The following is a 15917-nucleotide window of genomic DNA, read 5'->3' as shown; positions in this document are numbered from 1 at the left end:
ATAATTAAAAACTTGACACAACTTAAAAGTAATTTTTAACTCCCAAGTATAAGAGTGTCTTGTTGTATTATAACTCGGTGAGTCCGAGGTCGATTCACAGAGAAAAGATTTAATTTGTTTATTTTATTTTAACTAAAAATTGAAATTTAAACTTGAATATAAACAACTTAATTTAAATGAAACTCTGAAATTGAACTAGTTAGGGTTGTGAATCCACTCTTAATAGTAAATAAAACTTAACAAATTCTTTTTGCCTTTTTTTTATTTATTGCCCAAAAGATTAATTATATAAATTATTATTATTTTCCCTTTAATTTTATGATGGATTAAGATTTATTGTGCCAAAATTTAATTTGTCTACAATAAGTCAAAATATTATTTTACCATACCTTATATTAAGATATTAAGAATTTATTATGCTAAATTCATTTGTTTGTTTACAATAAATCAAAATTTCAAAATATAAAATATGTATAAAATTAAATAGAAAATAATTTAATTTATGAAATTAAAAATAGAATTTGATTAAATCATATTTATTTCTTAAGAGTTTCACCTTCCCCTAACTAATATTATTTAGTTGAGCATAATTAAAATAAAAAGAAATATTAAAATTGAATTACTTATAATTAAAAGTAATAAAAACAACTAAAATTGAAAATAAAACTAATTTTATTTATAAAAATAACTATACAAAATATTAAAAACACACCTGAAAATCAAGATTACAAGTAGATGGAGAGAATTTGAGAAGAAGAGAGTTGTAGAGAGATGATTAGAAACATAAAATGAGGCTCTATTTATAGAAAAATAAATTCATAATCGAGTGTGTTGCAGTCCATCATAAGCTTCATGCATATGCTCCTCACAACCTTTAGATCAAGATCCAATGCTGGTCAAACTTCAAAAGTCAACATCACACGTGGCATCGTTTGACTCGTCCGATTTGGCCAAAGAACGGTTGAGATTTGGCAGGTTAATGGGTGGATCGGATCGACCCAAATACAAAGATTCGGATCCTACAACTTGCTTCACCAACCATTACCACGTGGCACAATTATGGCCATTGAATCATGAACAGTTTAGATTTAGTCAAAACTGCCAGCTATCTCATGCACTCATATTTATTGTAAGCTCATTTCATCATCCAATCAATGCTCGGTCAATAGGAAAAGTCAACTCTTTTTACACAAGCTCAATTTTAAGCCGATCTTGACTGATCTTAAGGTTTCCGGACCTCCAGAATCCAAATTTGACCTTCATTTATTTGTTTGGAGCCTCGAATTATATAAAATTAATATTTTACCTAATAAATACATAAAAATACACAAAATTATATATATTTAAAACATAATTAATAATTCCTAATATATTGCATAAACACAAATATAAATTATAACATAAGCACAAAATAATATTATTATCGCTTGATAATTAGACAGTTTTTAATACTAATCAAGTTGCGGCCTCCTTTCCCGACTGCTGACGGTGGCTAGGCTGCCGCCGGCTTTAAACCTTAAACCGATTTTTTTTATTTTAAAATCTAAATTTCCTTAATCTTGTTCTCAAGATTAATAATATTAATAATTCTGCTATTATTAAATTGGAGAACACCAAAGTTTTTAATCATTAATCAAAATAAATTTGATTCTTAATTATTCAACATGAACTTGGCTCTAATACCACTTGTTGGGATAAGAAATTCATTTGGCGAAAACCATCACCTATAATCTAGGAGCATTCATGTTGTATCACCAAGAATCAATAACAAAATTATGCGGAAGCATACCCGTATCCATAATACTGAATTGCTTTCTAGTGTTGTGTGGTTGGCCTTCCAGATCTATACGTTCTCTTAGGGAATCCTTTAAGTTTTCTTAGGGCTCTCTCTCTGACGATGAGATTTGAAAAAGAATAAAAAGATATGTGTGACCTAGGGACCAAAAGCACATATATAATCGACATTTTCCTATTGTCACTGAATATTCCTAATTCTACCCATCATAAAATTAAAAAATTATTGGGTCTCTACACATTAAAGGCTCATACCATATTAGATACATTAAAGTCCATAATACCGAAAACCTAAATAAATCACTTTTAATTTAGCTTAACCTTTTATGACAGTCCGCAACACATAATTATTCAAATATAAGCCCAATGTTGGATTAAGGATCTAACAATATTGGATTAAAAAATCCAACAAATAAGACAAAGAAACGAAAAAATGATTTAATAATTGTTATGGTGTTCACTAATTTTTAATTTGTTATTAATACAAATAAAAGTATGCATTGAATTTGATCCTTTGATTTGTTTAGTATTGAAACACTAAGGTATCATATGTTTTTTAGCTAAAATTTGAATAGATCTGAGCTTTTTTTAAGTTTGAATACAAATCTTTGAATGATATGTTTATTTTTTTTTTCCTCAGTATCTTGAATATAAGTGACATCTTGTTTGCTTTTAGTAATAAAAACATCTTAAACTTGATTTTTTGACATTCATGTACTTGTAAATCAAAATTTAAATAAGGGGGATTAGGCTTTATAATTTATGAAATAAGTATATGTAATATAGATATTATTTAGAGTATAATATTTACTTCTCATTTAGACCTTTTCCTATTCATATTAAAGTCACAAAAGTTTATTTTTTCTATTCAAATATAAATTAGAAGAAATTTAGTTTTAAAAAAGTAATTTTTAAAAAATCTAAATTAATAAAATTTAAGACTTCAAACGTTTAATAAACAAACTCTAAGATTTTGTATATATTATTGTGTCAAAAAAGGGACTGTCAAATCTCTCCTATCCCTTTAGTAAAATATTTCTTTAAGTAAAAAGTTCAAACAAATTTTAAATTTAGATCCTCTCATAATTTGACTTTGAGTAATGATACAGCCACAAACTCTTGTACAAACTTATTTTGTACAAACTGATGTGGCTTGATAAGATTGGTTGAATTAAATATCACTTGGCCCACATGATTTGTTTTTATTAATTTATATTTTCATTCAACCAATGAATTAATGCCACGTCAGTTTGTACAAAATAAGTTTGTACAAGAGTTTGTGGCTGTATCATTACTCTTTGACTTTTATCTAACCTTTCTTTGATCTACTAAGACGCGATAATTATCAGAATTTATTTTTTATTTATTATCTTAGAAAAACCCTAAGTGATGCATTTTCTATACCTACCTCCTTAATTTCTCTTCTTTCGTCCTCTCTGAACGAAAGGCACGAGACCTAATTTCTCTCAAAATTACATTGATAGTCTGTGTTTTAACTTGAGTATGTTGTTACAGATGAAGTAGAACAAAGAAGAAGAATATTAAAAAAATAAAATAAAATGTGAAATCAGTTAATGGAGATATATTATACCTAAGTAAGAAAGCTTGTTGAATTAACTAACAAATGTCCAGAACCTCCCGTGGACCTTAAGAATCCGAATCTCATGCTCTTTTCTGCCTATAAAACCTTCTTCTATCGTTTTGGAGTATTATGTTGATTTGTTGTTAAATCTCAATAAGGATTTATTTATTTGAATAATATAGCATGTTTAATTTGAAGAAATAAAATAAAATAAGAACACAGATAAAAGAAAAAAATAATTTTATGTTAAACCAAAAAACATTAAAATTGAGATTGACAATTTTTCTTTATTTTTTCTTTTTTTCTCTCTTTTCCATTTCATTCTTCTCTCATTTTTTTCAACCAAACATCCATTTCGTATTCCAATTAGGTTGGAATGTTTAATTTGCTATAATTGAATTAAACATAACAATAATAAATCCTAATCGCACATTTAATTACTGACATGAGATCCCAAGAAAATTTGCATCGGTGCCGCCCCAGCTATTTGTCTGTTGGACTTATGAAATTAAGTGCAGCCAAATTTGAGTTTGGATGAGATCTGTTTAGGAGTCTTAAGAGAGTTAATGAAGTTCCAACAGACTCTAGCCGTAGAAGAACAAAATGGTAAAACAAAGATAAAGTGTGCGCTTCGTTGACCGGCACGTGTATGACACAAAGACATTACATTGGCACACAATCTCATCCTACGTGTCAACTTGAAGCCATGCAACTGACCATAGCATTCCACGTGCTTGCAAAACCCTCAATAATCATCAAACATCAACCAGTACAACCAAAATAATCTATTAATTTCACACGTTAAAGAGTGAACAAAAGATGAAAAAGAAAAAAAAAAAAAAAGCAATCGAAATCCAATGTCTCGCCTTTCCTCAAGAAATTTTCCGCCATGGTAGGTCCTCAGTCTTGTTGCTCAGCATCTTGACCCCAAAACCCTAGCCATAGCTTCATGTGTGTCCAAATCATGGTATATATCCATGTCCTCTGATTACCTCTGGCAACCCATTTGCTCATCTCATTACCCTTCTCTCTCCAACTTCAAACTCACCGACCCATCGGACATCTCCTATCGCCGTCTCTTCTCCGTCGGCTACTCCGCCACCAAACGTCGCTCAAACCCCCTCCACCACCCCGCATTTCCCTCGACAACCTCATCTTCGCCGTCGAGCTACGCACCATAGAAGTTGATGCCCTAATTTTCACCCTAGCAAAATCTGCAAACGAATTACGTTGTGCTGACACGAGTGGCGTGTTCTGGTTCGATATCGATATTAACGTGAATTGTTTTCGTAGCTTTGGTTTGATCGATTTACAAGAGGAGGTGGGAATCACATGGAATGTGTTGTTGCGCGGATGGGGAGGAGTTTTTGCGATGATGGATTATGAAGGGAGGGTGAGTTTCTCTCCGGCGGCGTCCGAGTCGTGGTTTTCGGAGGAGCTGCCGTCGCCGAGGTGTTGTTCTAGTGAAGCTGCTAGTGGGATTGTTGCAGATTTGAGGTTAGGGTTTTCTAGTAGCAACGTTTTTTGTGAAGATGAGAAAGTTAGGATTGAGAAAGTGTGTGTGGGAATGTTGAGTATTGTAAATTGGAGGTATGTCACTGTTGATGATGGACTCAGGTACTTGCAACATTTTCTTTTGCCCAATAGCACTATGTGCATGTGAATATTGTTCAATGAAAAAGAATAATCGAATTTGATGAATTTATCTTTCTTGCTTAATTATTATGTGTTGGCATTAATTATTTCCACAAATTGTCTCACTATATTTCCTTATTGTTCGAATTATTTGATTAATAAGGCAGTTTTTGAGTGTAAGAAATAGAATTCGAAATCTTGATCACAAAATAGGAGTTTGGATGTGTAAAAAGAAGCTGTTTTTAATCATCAGGTATTAATTAATTCTTCAAATTAATATGCTTTTTGTATTCCAGTCGTCAATCCAATTTCCTTCGTATATCAACAACAGGTTTCTAATTTGACAGTATCTCCTATTATTTTATTTATTTTAGTCAGTTTAATTTATTTTTTGTTTCCTTATTTAAAAAAGATATTCACTACAAGAAAAAAGAGTTAAGATAACAAGAACATAACAACGTGCGTGTTACGATTTTGTTGTAAAATATGATATTTAACAACGTTTTAATTTGTAAATTATCATATTTAATAACGTTCCAAGATTCCGTATTGCTAAAAATTACTAAAAGTTCACCTTTAACAACATGTTTTAGGGCCCATTGTTAAACATATTATTACAATAGTTTTCTGATTGCGGTGAATCTCATAGACTGAATCTCATAGACAAAATGACAACCTGCACGGTAAGCATGTTGTTAAAAATTTCATCTTCAAAAGGCATTTTCTCAATAAGAATATACCACAACTTTCTTATTGGTAATTGGCATTTGTATTTTCAACAGGTGCATCTTCGAATATTGTAAAAAATATTTTACCACTAACTTGTAAATGTATTTTACTTTGTTAATTATGGTCTTTTTTTTTAATGTCTATAGAATACCGAAGCAATTAACTTCAACTAATTTCAAATAATAAGCGATTCTTTATATGGTAATTTAATTTAAATTTTCAGGATTTGCTATGCAAAAATTTGAACATATTAGTTATAAGATAAGACTTATTAGATTGGGTTTCAGAATCTATAATACTATTTTGCACTAAGTGAAATCAAATCAAATAATAGATAGATATTATGCCACTAAACTACTAAATTTTAACAGAGTTTATTTATCGAATTATTGAAACATTAATTCAAATAGATTATCAAATATTACTTTGTAATAGCGAACCGATAATTATATATTTGCCGTTATACATTTTTGTTAATAAGTAAATATTTATCATTTAAATATTTTTTCTTGTTGGTGCCGTTGAGAAGAACATTGCTATCCGATACTTGGAAAGTTTTACAGGTTCCCGCTGTTTTTCTTTTCATCGTCAAACACGTTCCCTCCCTTGCAAATTCATTAAATCCATAAACCAAAACCTAGATCCGTCATTCAATCGAATCAAATTGAACCCACAAAACTTAATTTCAGTAGCTGCAAAACCCATATTCTTCATCATGGCTTACGTCAACTTCATTTAGCGAATTTATCATGGCCTCCTTATGGCAATTCTAGGGTTTATAATTATCAGGAATGTTAGGTCCTTTGTTATGAATTTGATGGGAGGTATAGGAATTTGGCTTCGTGGGTCGAAGCCAGAACCCGAACCTATCAATTCTGGGTCGAACATTCTCAAGACCTTAAGCGAGAACAAGAGGTTTGTTTACTTTATCTCTAATTTTTATTCACTTATTATTTGATTATTATCAATTTTAATTTTTTTCATGTGATGAGAATCCATGAATTGCAGGAAAGAGTAGCCTTGCAGCTCTTCTGACTTTTGAGAGAGAAAAAGAGTGGAAGAAGGGAGAGAAGGAGATTGGGAGTGTAATGGGTATAAGAAATGAAACTACGTGTTTAGATCTTTTTGCAACAAGTGCAAGCAGCTCCGTCTTTTAGTCGACACTAAAGCCTCTGCTGGCTTCAAGTGGCTCCCTCGTAATGGCGATTGGATTTGCTCCGGTAAGTATCTTTTTACTTTCTCTCTCTGTATTTTCATATTTCTTCATATTATTAGTTCTGGAGTTTTTCATAGTATTTTTAATTTTAACTATTTTAATTTATCAAATACTTTCTGGATTGTAGGTTTTATTGATTTTGCTTTGTTGGTGGAGGGTTTAGGTTTAGAAGTTATTGTGAAGAGTTTGGTATTTTTTGAACAAGCTGTTAAGAGCTTAATGATAGTTAACGTTGGGTTTTTTTAATAGCATACTGACAATTTTAGCTGGAAAGAGAACACATGTTTAGGTGATATATCACTACAAATTGTAGCTTGAAATCAGTTGAAATTGTCTGCTTGCTTCTAAAGTTTGTTTTCTGTAACCAGTTGCACTTTTTTGTTTGGCCAAGCCGAAAAGAAAATAAAAGAAGGAAATCATGGACACAGGTAATGTTTGTAATAGAGGTCCCAGTCAAAACTAGCAGAATTGACAAAGTAAATTGCTTGTTCTTCTTTGGGCGAGAACTACCACAAATAATGTTTTTGGAATAAAAATCTGATGATCATATTATTGAATAAAAGAGCTTATTTATAGTCTAATACAAAACTAATTTCCTTAGCCGTGAAACAAGGCTTGAAGCTAAATCAAGTCGTTAACAACATCTCAACAACCTGACTATTATTCCAAAATATACCAAAACAAATACTTGCATGAAAGATCTCCTCTGAATAAGCAACGGTTAATTTGAAGAAGTCAGCTCCAGATCATCATCTCAAACGTTGCATGGCTAATGACGTGCCCATGCATATTCCTAGCAACGAATAATTTGAAGAAGTCAACTCCAAATCATCATCTCAAAGGTTGCATGGCTAATGACATGCCCATGCATATTCCATGTACTTGCTGTTGGGTTTGGCTACACGATTAGTTCTGCGTAGCTTCTTATCATCACTCCCCCGTGGAAGAGGACCCTTGTCCTCAAGGGCCAGCGAAGGAAACTGCTGCTTAATGACGGCAGTATCTTCCCAAGTGGCCTCTTCCATTGGTAGATTGTTCCATTGAATCAGACTTTGCTCAATAACATTACCACCTCTTTTAAGCCACCGAGTGTCCAGAACTAATCTAGGCTCCAAATCCAGCACACCTTCATCATCTATAGGAGGTAACTCCGTGCTGCTCATTGTTGAATCTCCCACTGCTTTTTTTAGTACGGAAACATGAAATGTAGAATGGACCTTGGCACCCTCTGGCAACTGGAGCTTATAAGCGACATGCCCCACTTTTTGAATTATTTGATATGGTCCAAAATACCTGCTGCATAATTTTTGATGTGCACGTTTAAAAACTGAAGATTGCCGGTACGGATGCAAGCGCAAGTACACCATGTCTCCTTCTTTGAATTCGACATCCCTCCTTTTCTTGTATGCCGTCTGTTTCATTTGATTAGCCGCTGCAACAAGGTTAGATTTTAGTTGCCGCAATAACTCATCTCTGGTCTGTAAGGCGTGATTAACTTCGTGAACCGGCGAAGACCCGATCGAATACATGGGGGCCGAAGGTGGAGGCCGACCATAGAGAGCTTGAAAAGGAGTCATTCGGGTGGATACATGAAAAGTGGTATTGTACCAAAACTCAGCCCACGACAAATACATGTTCCACTTGCGTGGCCACTAGTGCACAAAGCAGCGTAAATATTGCTCCAGACATATGTTAACAACCTCTGTTTGGTCGTCCGTTTGCGGATGATAGGCTGAACTCATCTTCAATTGTGTGCCTGACAATGTAAAAAATTCACTCCAAAATTTGCTAATAAATATTGGATTCCGATCACTTACAATACTCTTGGGCATGCCGTGTAGTTTTACCACTCTGTCAACAAATCTTTCAGCAACAGATTTAGCGGTAAATGGGTGAGACAAGGAAAGGAAGTGTGCATATTTACTGAGCCTGTCAACTATCACAAATATTGTATCTCTTCCTTGTGAATTAGGCAGCCCTTCAATAAAATCTAAAGAAATATCCTCCCACACTTGGCAAGGAACAGGCAACGATTGAAGAAGCCCTGCTGGTTGCAACGTTTCACTCTTAGTCTTCTGGCAAACAACGCACTTACTTACATAATCATGAACGGATTGAAACATTGAGGGCTAATAAAATTGCTGCGCCAGGCGTTTGTAAGTGCGAAGGACTCCGGAATGCCCTCCTATTTTGGTATTGTGGGCCTCAAATAATAATAAGTCACGCATCTTCCGCAGAACTACTACCCTGCCTTTGAAGAATATGAGGCCGTTTTTTGCCGTGTAAGGGCCATCAGGTTGAGTCTCAGCTTGCTGTGCAATCTTCTTTAGATAATCATCTTCATGCATAGCCTTTTTAATTTCTCCCCATAGTGACACCTGCGGTACAAAAAGATGATTAAGAGTTGGGCTGTCAGTTCTTCTAGAGAGTGCATCGGTAGCAGCGTTTTCCTTGCCGGGGCAGTATCGGATTTCGTAATCGTAACCCATGAGTTTGACCATCCATTGCTGTTGATCGGGAGTTGCTATCTTCTGCTCCAAGAGATATTTTAAGCTTTTTTTATTTGTTTGTATCACAAATCATTGCCCCAATAAATAAGGCCTCCAAAATCTGACCACCTCTACCACTGCCAACATCTCTTTCGCATATGTCGACCAAGTCTTTTTTGTTATACCCAACGCTCAACTCATGTAAGCTATTGGTTTGTCGTTTTGCTACAGTACTGCTCCTATGCCATCACCGGACGCATCAGTTTCAATAACAAAAACATCGTTAAAATTAGGCATAGAAAGTACTGGAGTTTGAGTCATGGCAAGTTTCAATTGCTCAAATGTTGTTGCAGCTTTAGTATTCCACCCGAATTGTCCTTTCTTCAGAAGAGTGGTTAAAGGCCGGGCTAACAAGCCATACCCACGAACGAACTTGCGATAATACCTTGTTAGGCCTAAAAATCCCCTTAGCTCTGTAATATTCCATGGCTTTGGCCATGACACCATTGCTGTAATTTTCCATTCATCCACCTTCACACCATGGCAAGTAACGATGTGTCCCAAATATTCAAGTTCTTGCTGGCCAAAATTGCACTTGCTAGCCTTAACAAAAAATTGATGTTGTTTAAGAATTTCCAAGGTCTGTCTAACGTGTTTCAAATGACATTCCCACGTGGGACTATAAATCAAGATGTCGTCAAAAAATACCAATATAAATTTCTGAAGATGGGGCCGAAAAATAGCATTCATAATTGCTTGAAAAGTAGAGGGAGCATTACATAAGCCGAATGGCATGACCAGATATTCATAATGGCCATTGTGTGTGCGAAAAGCCGTCTTATGTATATCTGATGAGTTTAGCCGTACCTGATGGTAGCCGGCTCTGAGGTCTAGTTTGGTGAAGAATGCTGCACCGCGCAATTCATCTAACATGTCTTCTACTGTTGGTATTGGAAATCTGTCTTTTACTGTGGCCTCGTTGAGTGCTCTGTAGTCAATACAAAACCTCCAACTGCCATTTTTTTTTTTTACTAGGAATACCGGTAATGAGAAGGGGCTGGTGCTTGGTCGAATGAGCCCGGAAGACAGCATTTCGTTCACTTGTCTCTCAGTCTCCGCTTTTTGGAAATAAGCGTACCGATAGGATCTCACATTAATTGGTTTTGTTCCTTCTTTAAGAGTGATTTGGTGGTCAATTTCCCGTGTTGGTGGGAGTTGTTTGGGCTCCACGAACAACTTGGAATATTCTTCTAGCAAACTCCTCATGTTGGCCGATGCTACTGCATATGATTCCTCATTGTTTAAATAAAGACATATAGCAAACACGTTGTGCCCTTGTTTCATATCTTTGGTGACTTCAGATAATGTTGTAGCTTGAATTGTTTGTGGATCCAGCCCTTGCAACCTTCGCTTAGCATTATCCCAATCGAAGTCCATTGTTAATTGTTTCCAATTACAAACCACCGACCCTAAGCTTTCAAGCCATTGGACACCAAGCACCACGTCGAGTCCTGTAATCGGCAATGAGTAGAGAGTAAGTTCAAAAGGGATGTCCTGAATTAAAACATGTACCTTGTCATGTTTCCCCTGGCAAATAACTTTCTCTCTGTTGGCCACTTTTACTGGAAATGCTGATGTCGGTTGAACTGGGAGCTGAAGCATATTAGCCAATCGCGAGTTGATAAAATTGTGCGTTGAGCCACTGTCCACTAGGACAATGATCTCGTGTGGCCCAATCTTAGCTTTCACTCGCATTGTCTAAGGAGCAGCCCAACCCACCAAAGCATAGAATGTTATTTTAGGATTGTCGTGCTTTTCTGTCTCATACTCATGTTGCGTTGTTTCTGTGGACTCTTCGTTGTCATCCGCTTTTAAGATTAACAATTGCGCCTTTATGCACTTATGACCTGCAGAGAATTTTTCATTACAGTTAAAACATAATCCTTGTGACCTGCGTTTTTGCATCTCCTCCCAAGAAAGTCTCTTAAAGGGTACTGTTGGTGAAGCACGTTGGTTGGTGACTTGAGCCGTTGGTGAACGAGTGAAGATTGGTGATCTCAACAGTCTCCGTTGTCGGGTCAGTTGCTCATCTCTCATTCTTGCCAAGCTGATTGCTTCCTTAAGAGTCCTCGGTCGAAACAGCCTAATTTCTTCAGATATCTCTAGTTTAAGCCCTCCCATGAATGTGCCAACAAGTGCCTTCTGTGTCCATCCTTGAACACGGTTTCCGAGTCGTTCAAATTCCTTCTGGTAGTCACGGAGAGTACCGATTTGTTTAACACGTGAGAGAGCCTCGTCGAAATATTCACAGTATGTCGGTCCAAACCTTGCCCATAACTCCTCCACAAACACCTCCCAAGTCACGACTTTGCCTTCATCTTGATAAGACCTTCGAAGCCACTGCCACCACTGATTTGCTTCCCCCTCCAAGTGGAATGACGCTAGAACCACTTTCTGATCGTCTGTTGATTCCTAGTATTCGAAGAACTGACTTGCACGATTGAACCATTCGGTGGGGTCGTCGCCCGAATAGCGAGGGAATTCTAGTTTTGCTACCTTGGATTGGAAATGTTGAGGCCTTCCTATACTGACTTCTCGGCCCAGTCGTGAAGATGCAGTATTGTTGTTGATACTTGGCGACCCTCTTGAAGTATTGATTGAGTCTGCAAGCTTGCTTAATGTTGCCTCAATGTGTGCCAATTTGTCATTGATCCCCAACTCCATCCGTTGCATCTTGTCTTGTATATCTCTGACCTCTGTTTCTATTCACTCGATACGCTCTTTGTTGGTTGCCATCCTAACCTAGCTCTGATACCACTAATAGAGGTCCCAGTCAAAACTAGCAGAATTGACAAAGTAAATTGCTTGTTCTTCTTTGGGCGAGAACTACCACAAATAATGTTTTTGGAATAAAAATCTGATGATCTTATTATTGAATAAAAGAGCTTATTTATAGTCTAATACAAAACTAATTTCCTTAGCCGTGAAACAAGGCTTGAACAAAGCTAGCTAAATCAAGTCGTTAACAACATCTCAACAACCTGACTATTATTCCAAAATATACCAAAACAAATACTTGCATGAAAGATCTCCTCTGAATAAGCAACGGTTAATTTGAAGAAGTCAGCTCCATATCATCATCTCAAACGTTGCATGGCTAATGACGTGCCCATGCATATTCCTAGCAACGAATAATTTGAAGAAGTCAACTCCAAATCATCATCTCAAAGGTTGCATGGCTAATGACGTGCCCATGCATATTCCATGTACGTAAGTTGGGTTTGGCTACACGATTAGTTCTGTGTCGCTTCTTATCAGTTTGTTTGGTTTAATTTTTTCTTTCCTTCTTGTTTGATTGTAATTGTGATTAGTAATTGTTGAATCCGGGTGGCTTGTTTACAGGGAACCGGGTTTGGTTGCTGAAACATTTTGAGAAATATAATAAATTTAAATTTATTGGACTTGCTCTGTTTTGGCTCTATTCTAAGCTTCTTTATTTTGTTATTGTAACTTCTGTGCAAAGTATAGTTTTAATTCTTGTCCAGTAACATCAGCTTCTTCTCTGCTATTATCCAGTGTCTTTGTGCTTTCTTCACAAATTAAACTTTTGAACTACAACATTTCCTATTATGCAGCATTAGAGCACTAGTTGGTAAGTGATCAAGAGTAGTTTTGTTGATGCCTTAAAGTTGCAATGATTGTGTTACTGAATTCTAATTTTTACTGGAATAGAATCTAGGCTAATCAAAGTAATTTAGCACTTTACAGAGGTTCCGTTGGTAATTTTCTTCATATCTGTTTTTTATTTTACTGAAATGCTGTTCATATATTAATTGATAAATTGCTATTCCTTTTACTTGCATATGAATTTATCCTTCCATTATATTTTTTAAAGGTTTGTTAAATTCATTTATAAGTGGATTTTATGGTAGATTTTGTTGAGATAGTCTCGTACGTTGCTCTTTTGGTATTAGTTGTGATATGTTTGCTAAGCCTTATTTATTCGTGGCAGGTTGTGGCCTATTTGGAAGAGCAGCGGATCACTCTATATGAATGAATCTCTGAATATAAAGCATGGTAAGAGAAAGATAGAGGCTCCTAGTATTTACTCAACTTGAATTTTGTTTTAGTTGAGTGCTTCTAGCAAATTTATTATAATACTTTTCCATTGAGTAATTTCTGTCTATGGCAATGGTTTTACTGCTTATGATTCATTATTTTCTCTGGGATACCCAAAGTTATCTTGTTATGTGTTCCTGAAAATGATAAATTCAAAAGTTAGAATTCTTTTGCAAAATTTCATTATTGCATGGAGTCCTATATATACTACACAATCTTGGAAATAGTTTGATCTCTCTTTCTATTAGCCTTTACAGACTTTTTCTCACCCCTGCGATGTCTATTGCGGATTTTGTCTTTCTAGTAGTTGCTTGTAATAATTTTTTTTTTTAATTTTTAATTAATTTTGGTCTTGCTTGTGCAGGAATTGACGATGTGATAATTGTGATAATTTGAGGTTTATTGCTAATGCTATCATAGAGAGATTGAAGAATTGGATTTGGTTAAGAGTTTTTGCTAATATCATGTGCAATTACCATTGAGAAAAGAAGTCATCAATATAAGAATTGCTATTTTTGGTTATTAAATTCTTGTACGTTATACTTGTTAAACAATATTGTATTGACAAATATATAAGGATGTGAATGGATTCTTTTAAATTTATATATTATTAGTATTTGTTAATTTTAATATTAACAAAAGCTTGCAATTAAAATGTGTGTATAGATATTGATACAACTTGGCCCGCTAAGTTAATCGAGATTAATGAAAAGCCAGCACTTGAAACAAAGGAAGAAGCCCAGGTTGTCGATGAGCCCATAAAGGTCCAACTCATATTCGTAGGGCACCAACATAGCTCAAAGATTACATTACCTAAAGAATATTCGAGAATGAACTAAAAGAGGGGGCGAAGATCACAGCTGTGATTCTGTTATTTTGTTTGTTTATTTTTGCCAATCATTACGTTGTTGGTTAGTCACGCATGTATTGTTGAGGGGTAACATATATATGTATAAGGAAACACGTCAGTGAGGAACTAATGAAAAAAAATTATTAATATTTCTTCTTTTCTCTCGGTCTCTTCTGCTTTCTTTGTTCCTCATTTAATTTCAATTCTTTTTTTTGGGTTTTTGCTGGAGTTAGTACTTACTCGAAAAGTGTAATTCTTTGATATAAACTCTGAGCTACAGAGTTGTATCATATATATATTTTATTTCTTAAAAAAGTTGTTATTCACAATTTGTGCCTGCATGTGTAAAATGTACAAGCAAAATAAAGTTTTGACCTCATTTATGTTGTGTTTACTTTTTGGAGTAGGAGTGAGAAGTGTGAATTCCTTCCACTCTAGTGTTTACTTACACATTTTAAGAGAGAATTGAGAATCTCACTCCGTCGGTCCCATCCATTTTTGGAGTGGGGAGTAGGAGTGGGACTCCCATGAGGGGTGGAAGTGGGAATCCACTCCCACCTCTTCCTTTTTCTCCTTCCTTTTATTAAATTTAATATAATTATATTTAATAAAATAAAATAAATAATATTATATTTATTTAAATGATATTATTATATTTAACTCAATAATAATTTGCATTGATTCTAAGTTAAAATTACTTAAAAATAATATTATTATATACTATCTTTATTTGAAAATATAATATTATTATGTTTATTTAAAAATAATAGTATTATATTTATTTAATATTAATAATTAATAATAATAAATAGTTTATTACTAAGAAAATATTGATTTTGTACTAAATAATATTATTATTTTATTATTTTATATAATAATAAATTTTATGTAATTATATTTAATAAATTAATATAATTATATTAAATAAAATAAAATAATATTATATTTATTTAAATATTATTATTATATTTAACTAAATAATAATTTGGTTTGATTCTAGGTTAAAACTACTTAAAAATAATATTATTACATTAATAGAGAATTAATAATATTACTATATACTATCTTTATTTGAATATATAATATTATTATATTTATTTAAATATAATACTATTATATTTCTTTAATATTAATAATTAATAATAATAAATAGTTTATTCTAAGAAAATATTAATCTTGTACTATGTTAATAGTAAAAATGTTTCATTTATGTTACCCTTATCAATAATTTTTAATTTACATAATTAAAATTAAAATTAATAAAAAATTGTGATGTACATAATTAAGAATATTAATAATTATTATAAATTTACAAATATAATAAAATAAATGTTTATTCATCGAATATATTTTTTATTAACTTTATTATTAAAAACTATAATTTTTTAAATAAGGGTAAAATTATAATTTGAAACTATTTACTTTCAATTCAAGACAAAGTAAACACATAATTTAGATTCTGATCTCTCCATTTCATGCTTCCAAGTAAATAACATATTCCCA

The 15917-nt window shown here is 33.6% G+C and overlaps 1 protein-coding gene and 1 long non-coding RNA gene across 2 annotated transcripts; both read left to right on the top strand.

Moving 5' to 3' along the window:
* Nucleotides 1-4218: 4218 nt before the first annotated feature.
* Nucleotides 4219-5077, top strand: LOC102628885 (probable F-box protein At5g04010). The gene is given in 2 exon segments (XM_006491484.4): nt 4219-4486; nt 4489-5077. Coding segments are annotated over 2 exon segments (804 nt in total). The 5' UTR covers nt 4219-4233; the 3' UTR covers nt 5040-5077.
* A 1680-nt stretch (nt 5078-6757) lies between these two features.
* On the top strand, nt 6758-14194 carry LOC112495806 (uncharacterized). The gene is made up of 4 exons (XR_003062150.2): nt 6758-6960; nt 7325-7384; nt 13458-13522; nt 13929-14194. It is a non-coding gene; the product is annotated as an uncharacterized LOC112495806 (long non-coding RNA).
* The last annotated feature ends 1723 nt before the right edge of the window (nt 14195-15917 follow it).

This window comes from Citrus sinensis, chromosome 9 (genome assembly GCF_022201045.2).
Source record: "Citrus sinensis cultivar Valencia sweet orange chromosome 9, DVS_A1.0, whole genome shotgun sequence".
Lineage (NCBI taxonomy): Eukaryota > Viridiplantae > Streptophyta > Magnoliopsida > Sapindales > Rutaceae > Citrus > Citrus sinensis.
This window is presented reverse-complemented; position numbering and strand designations above follow the sequence as displayed.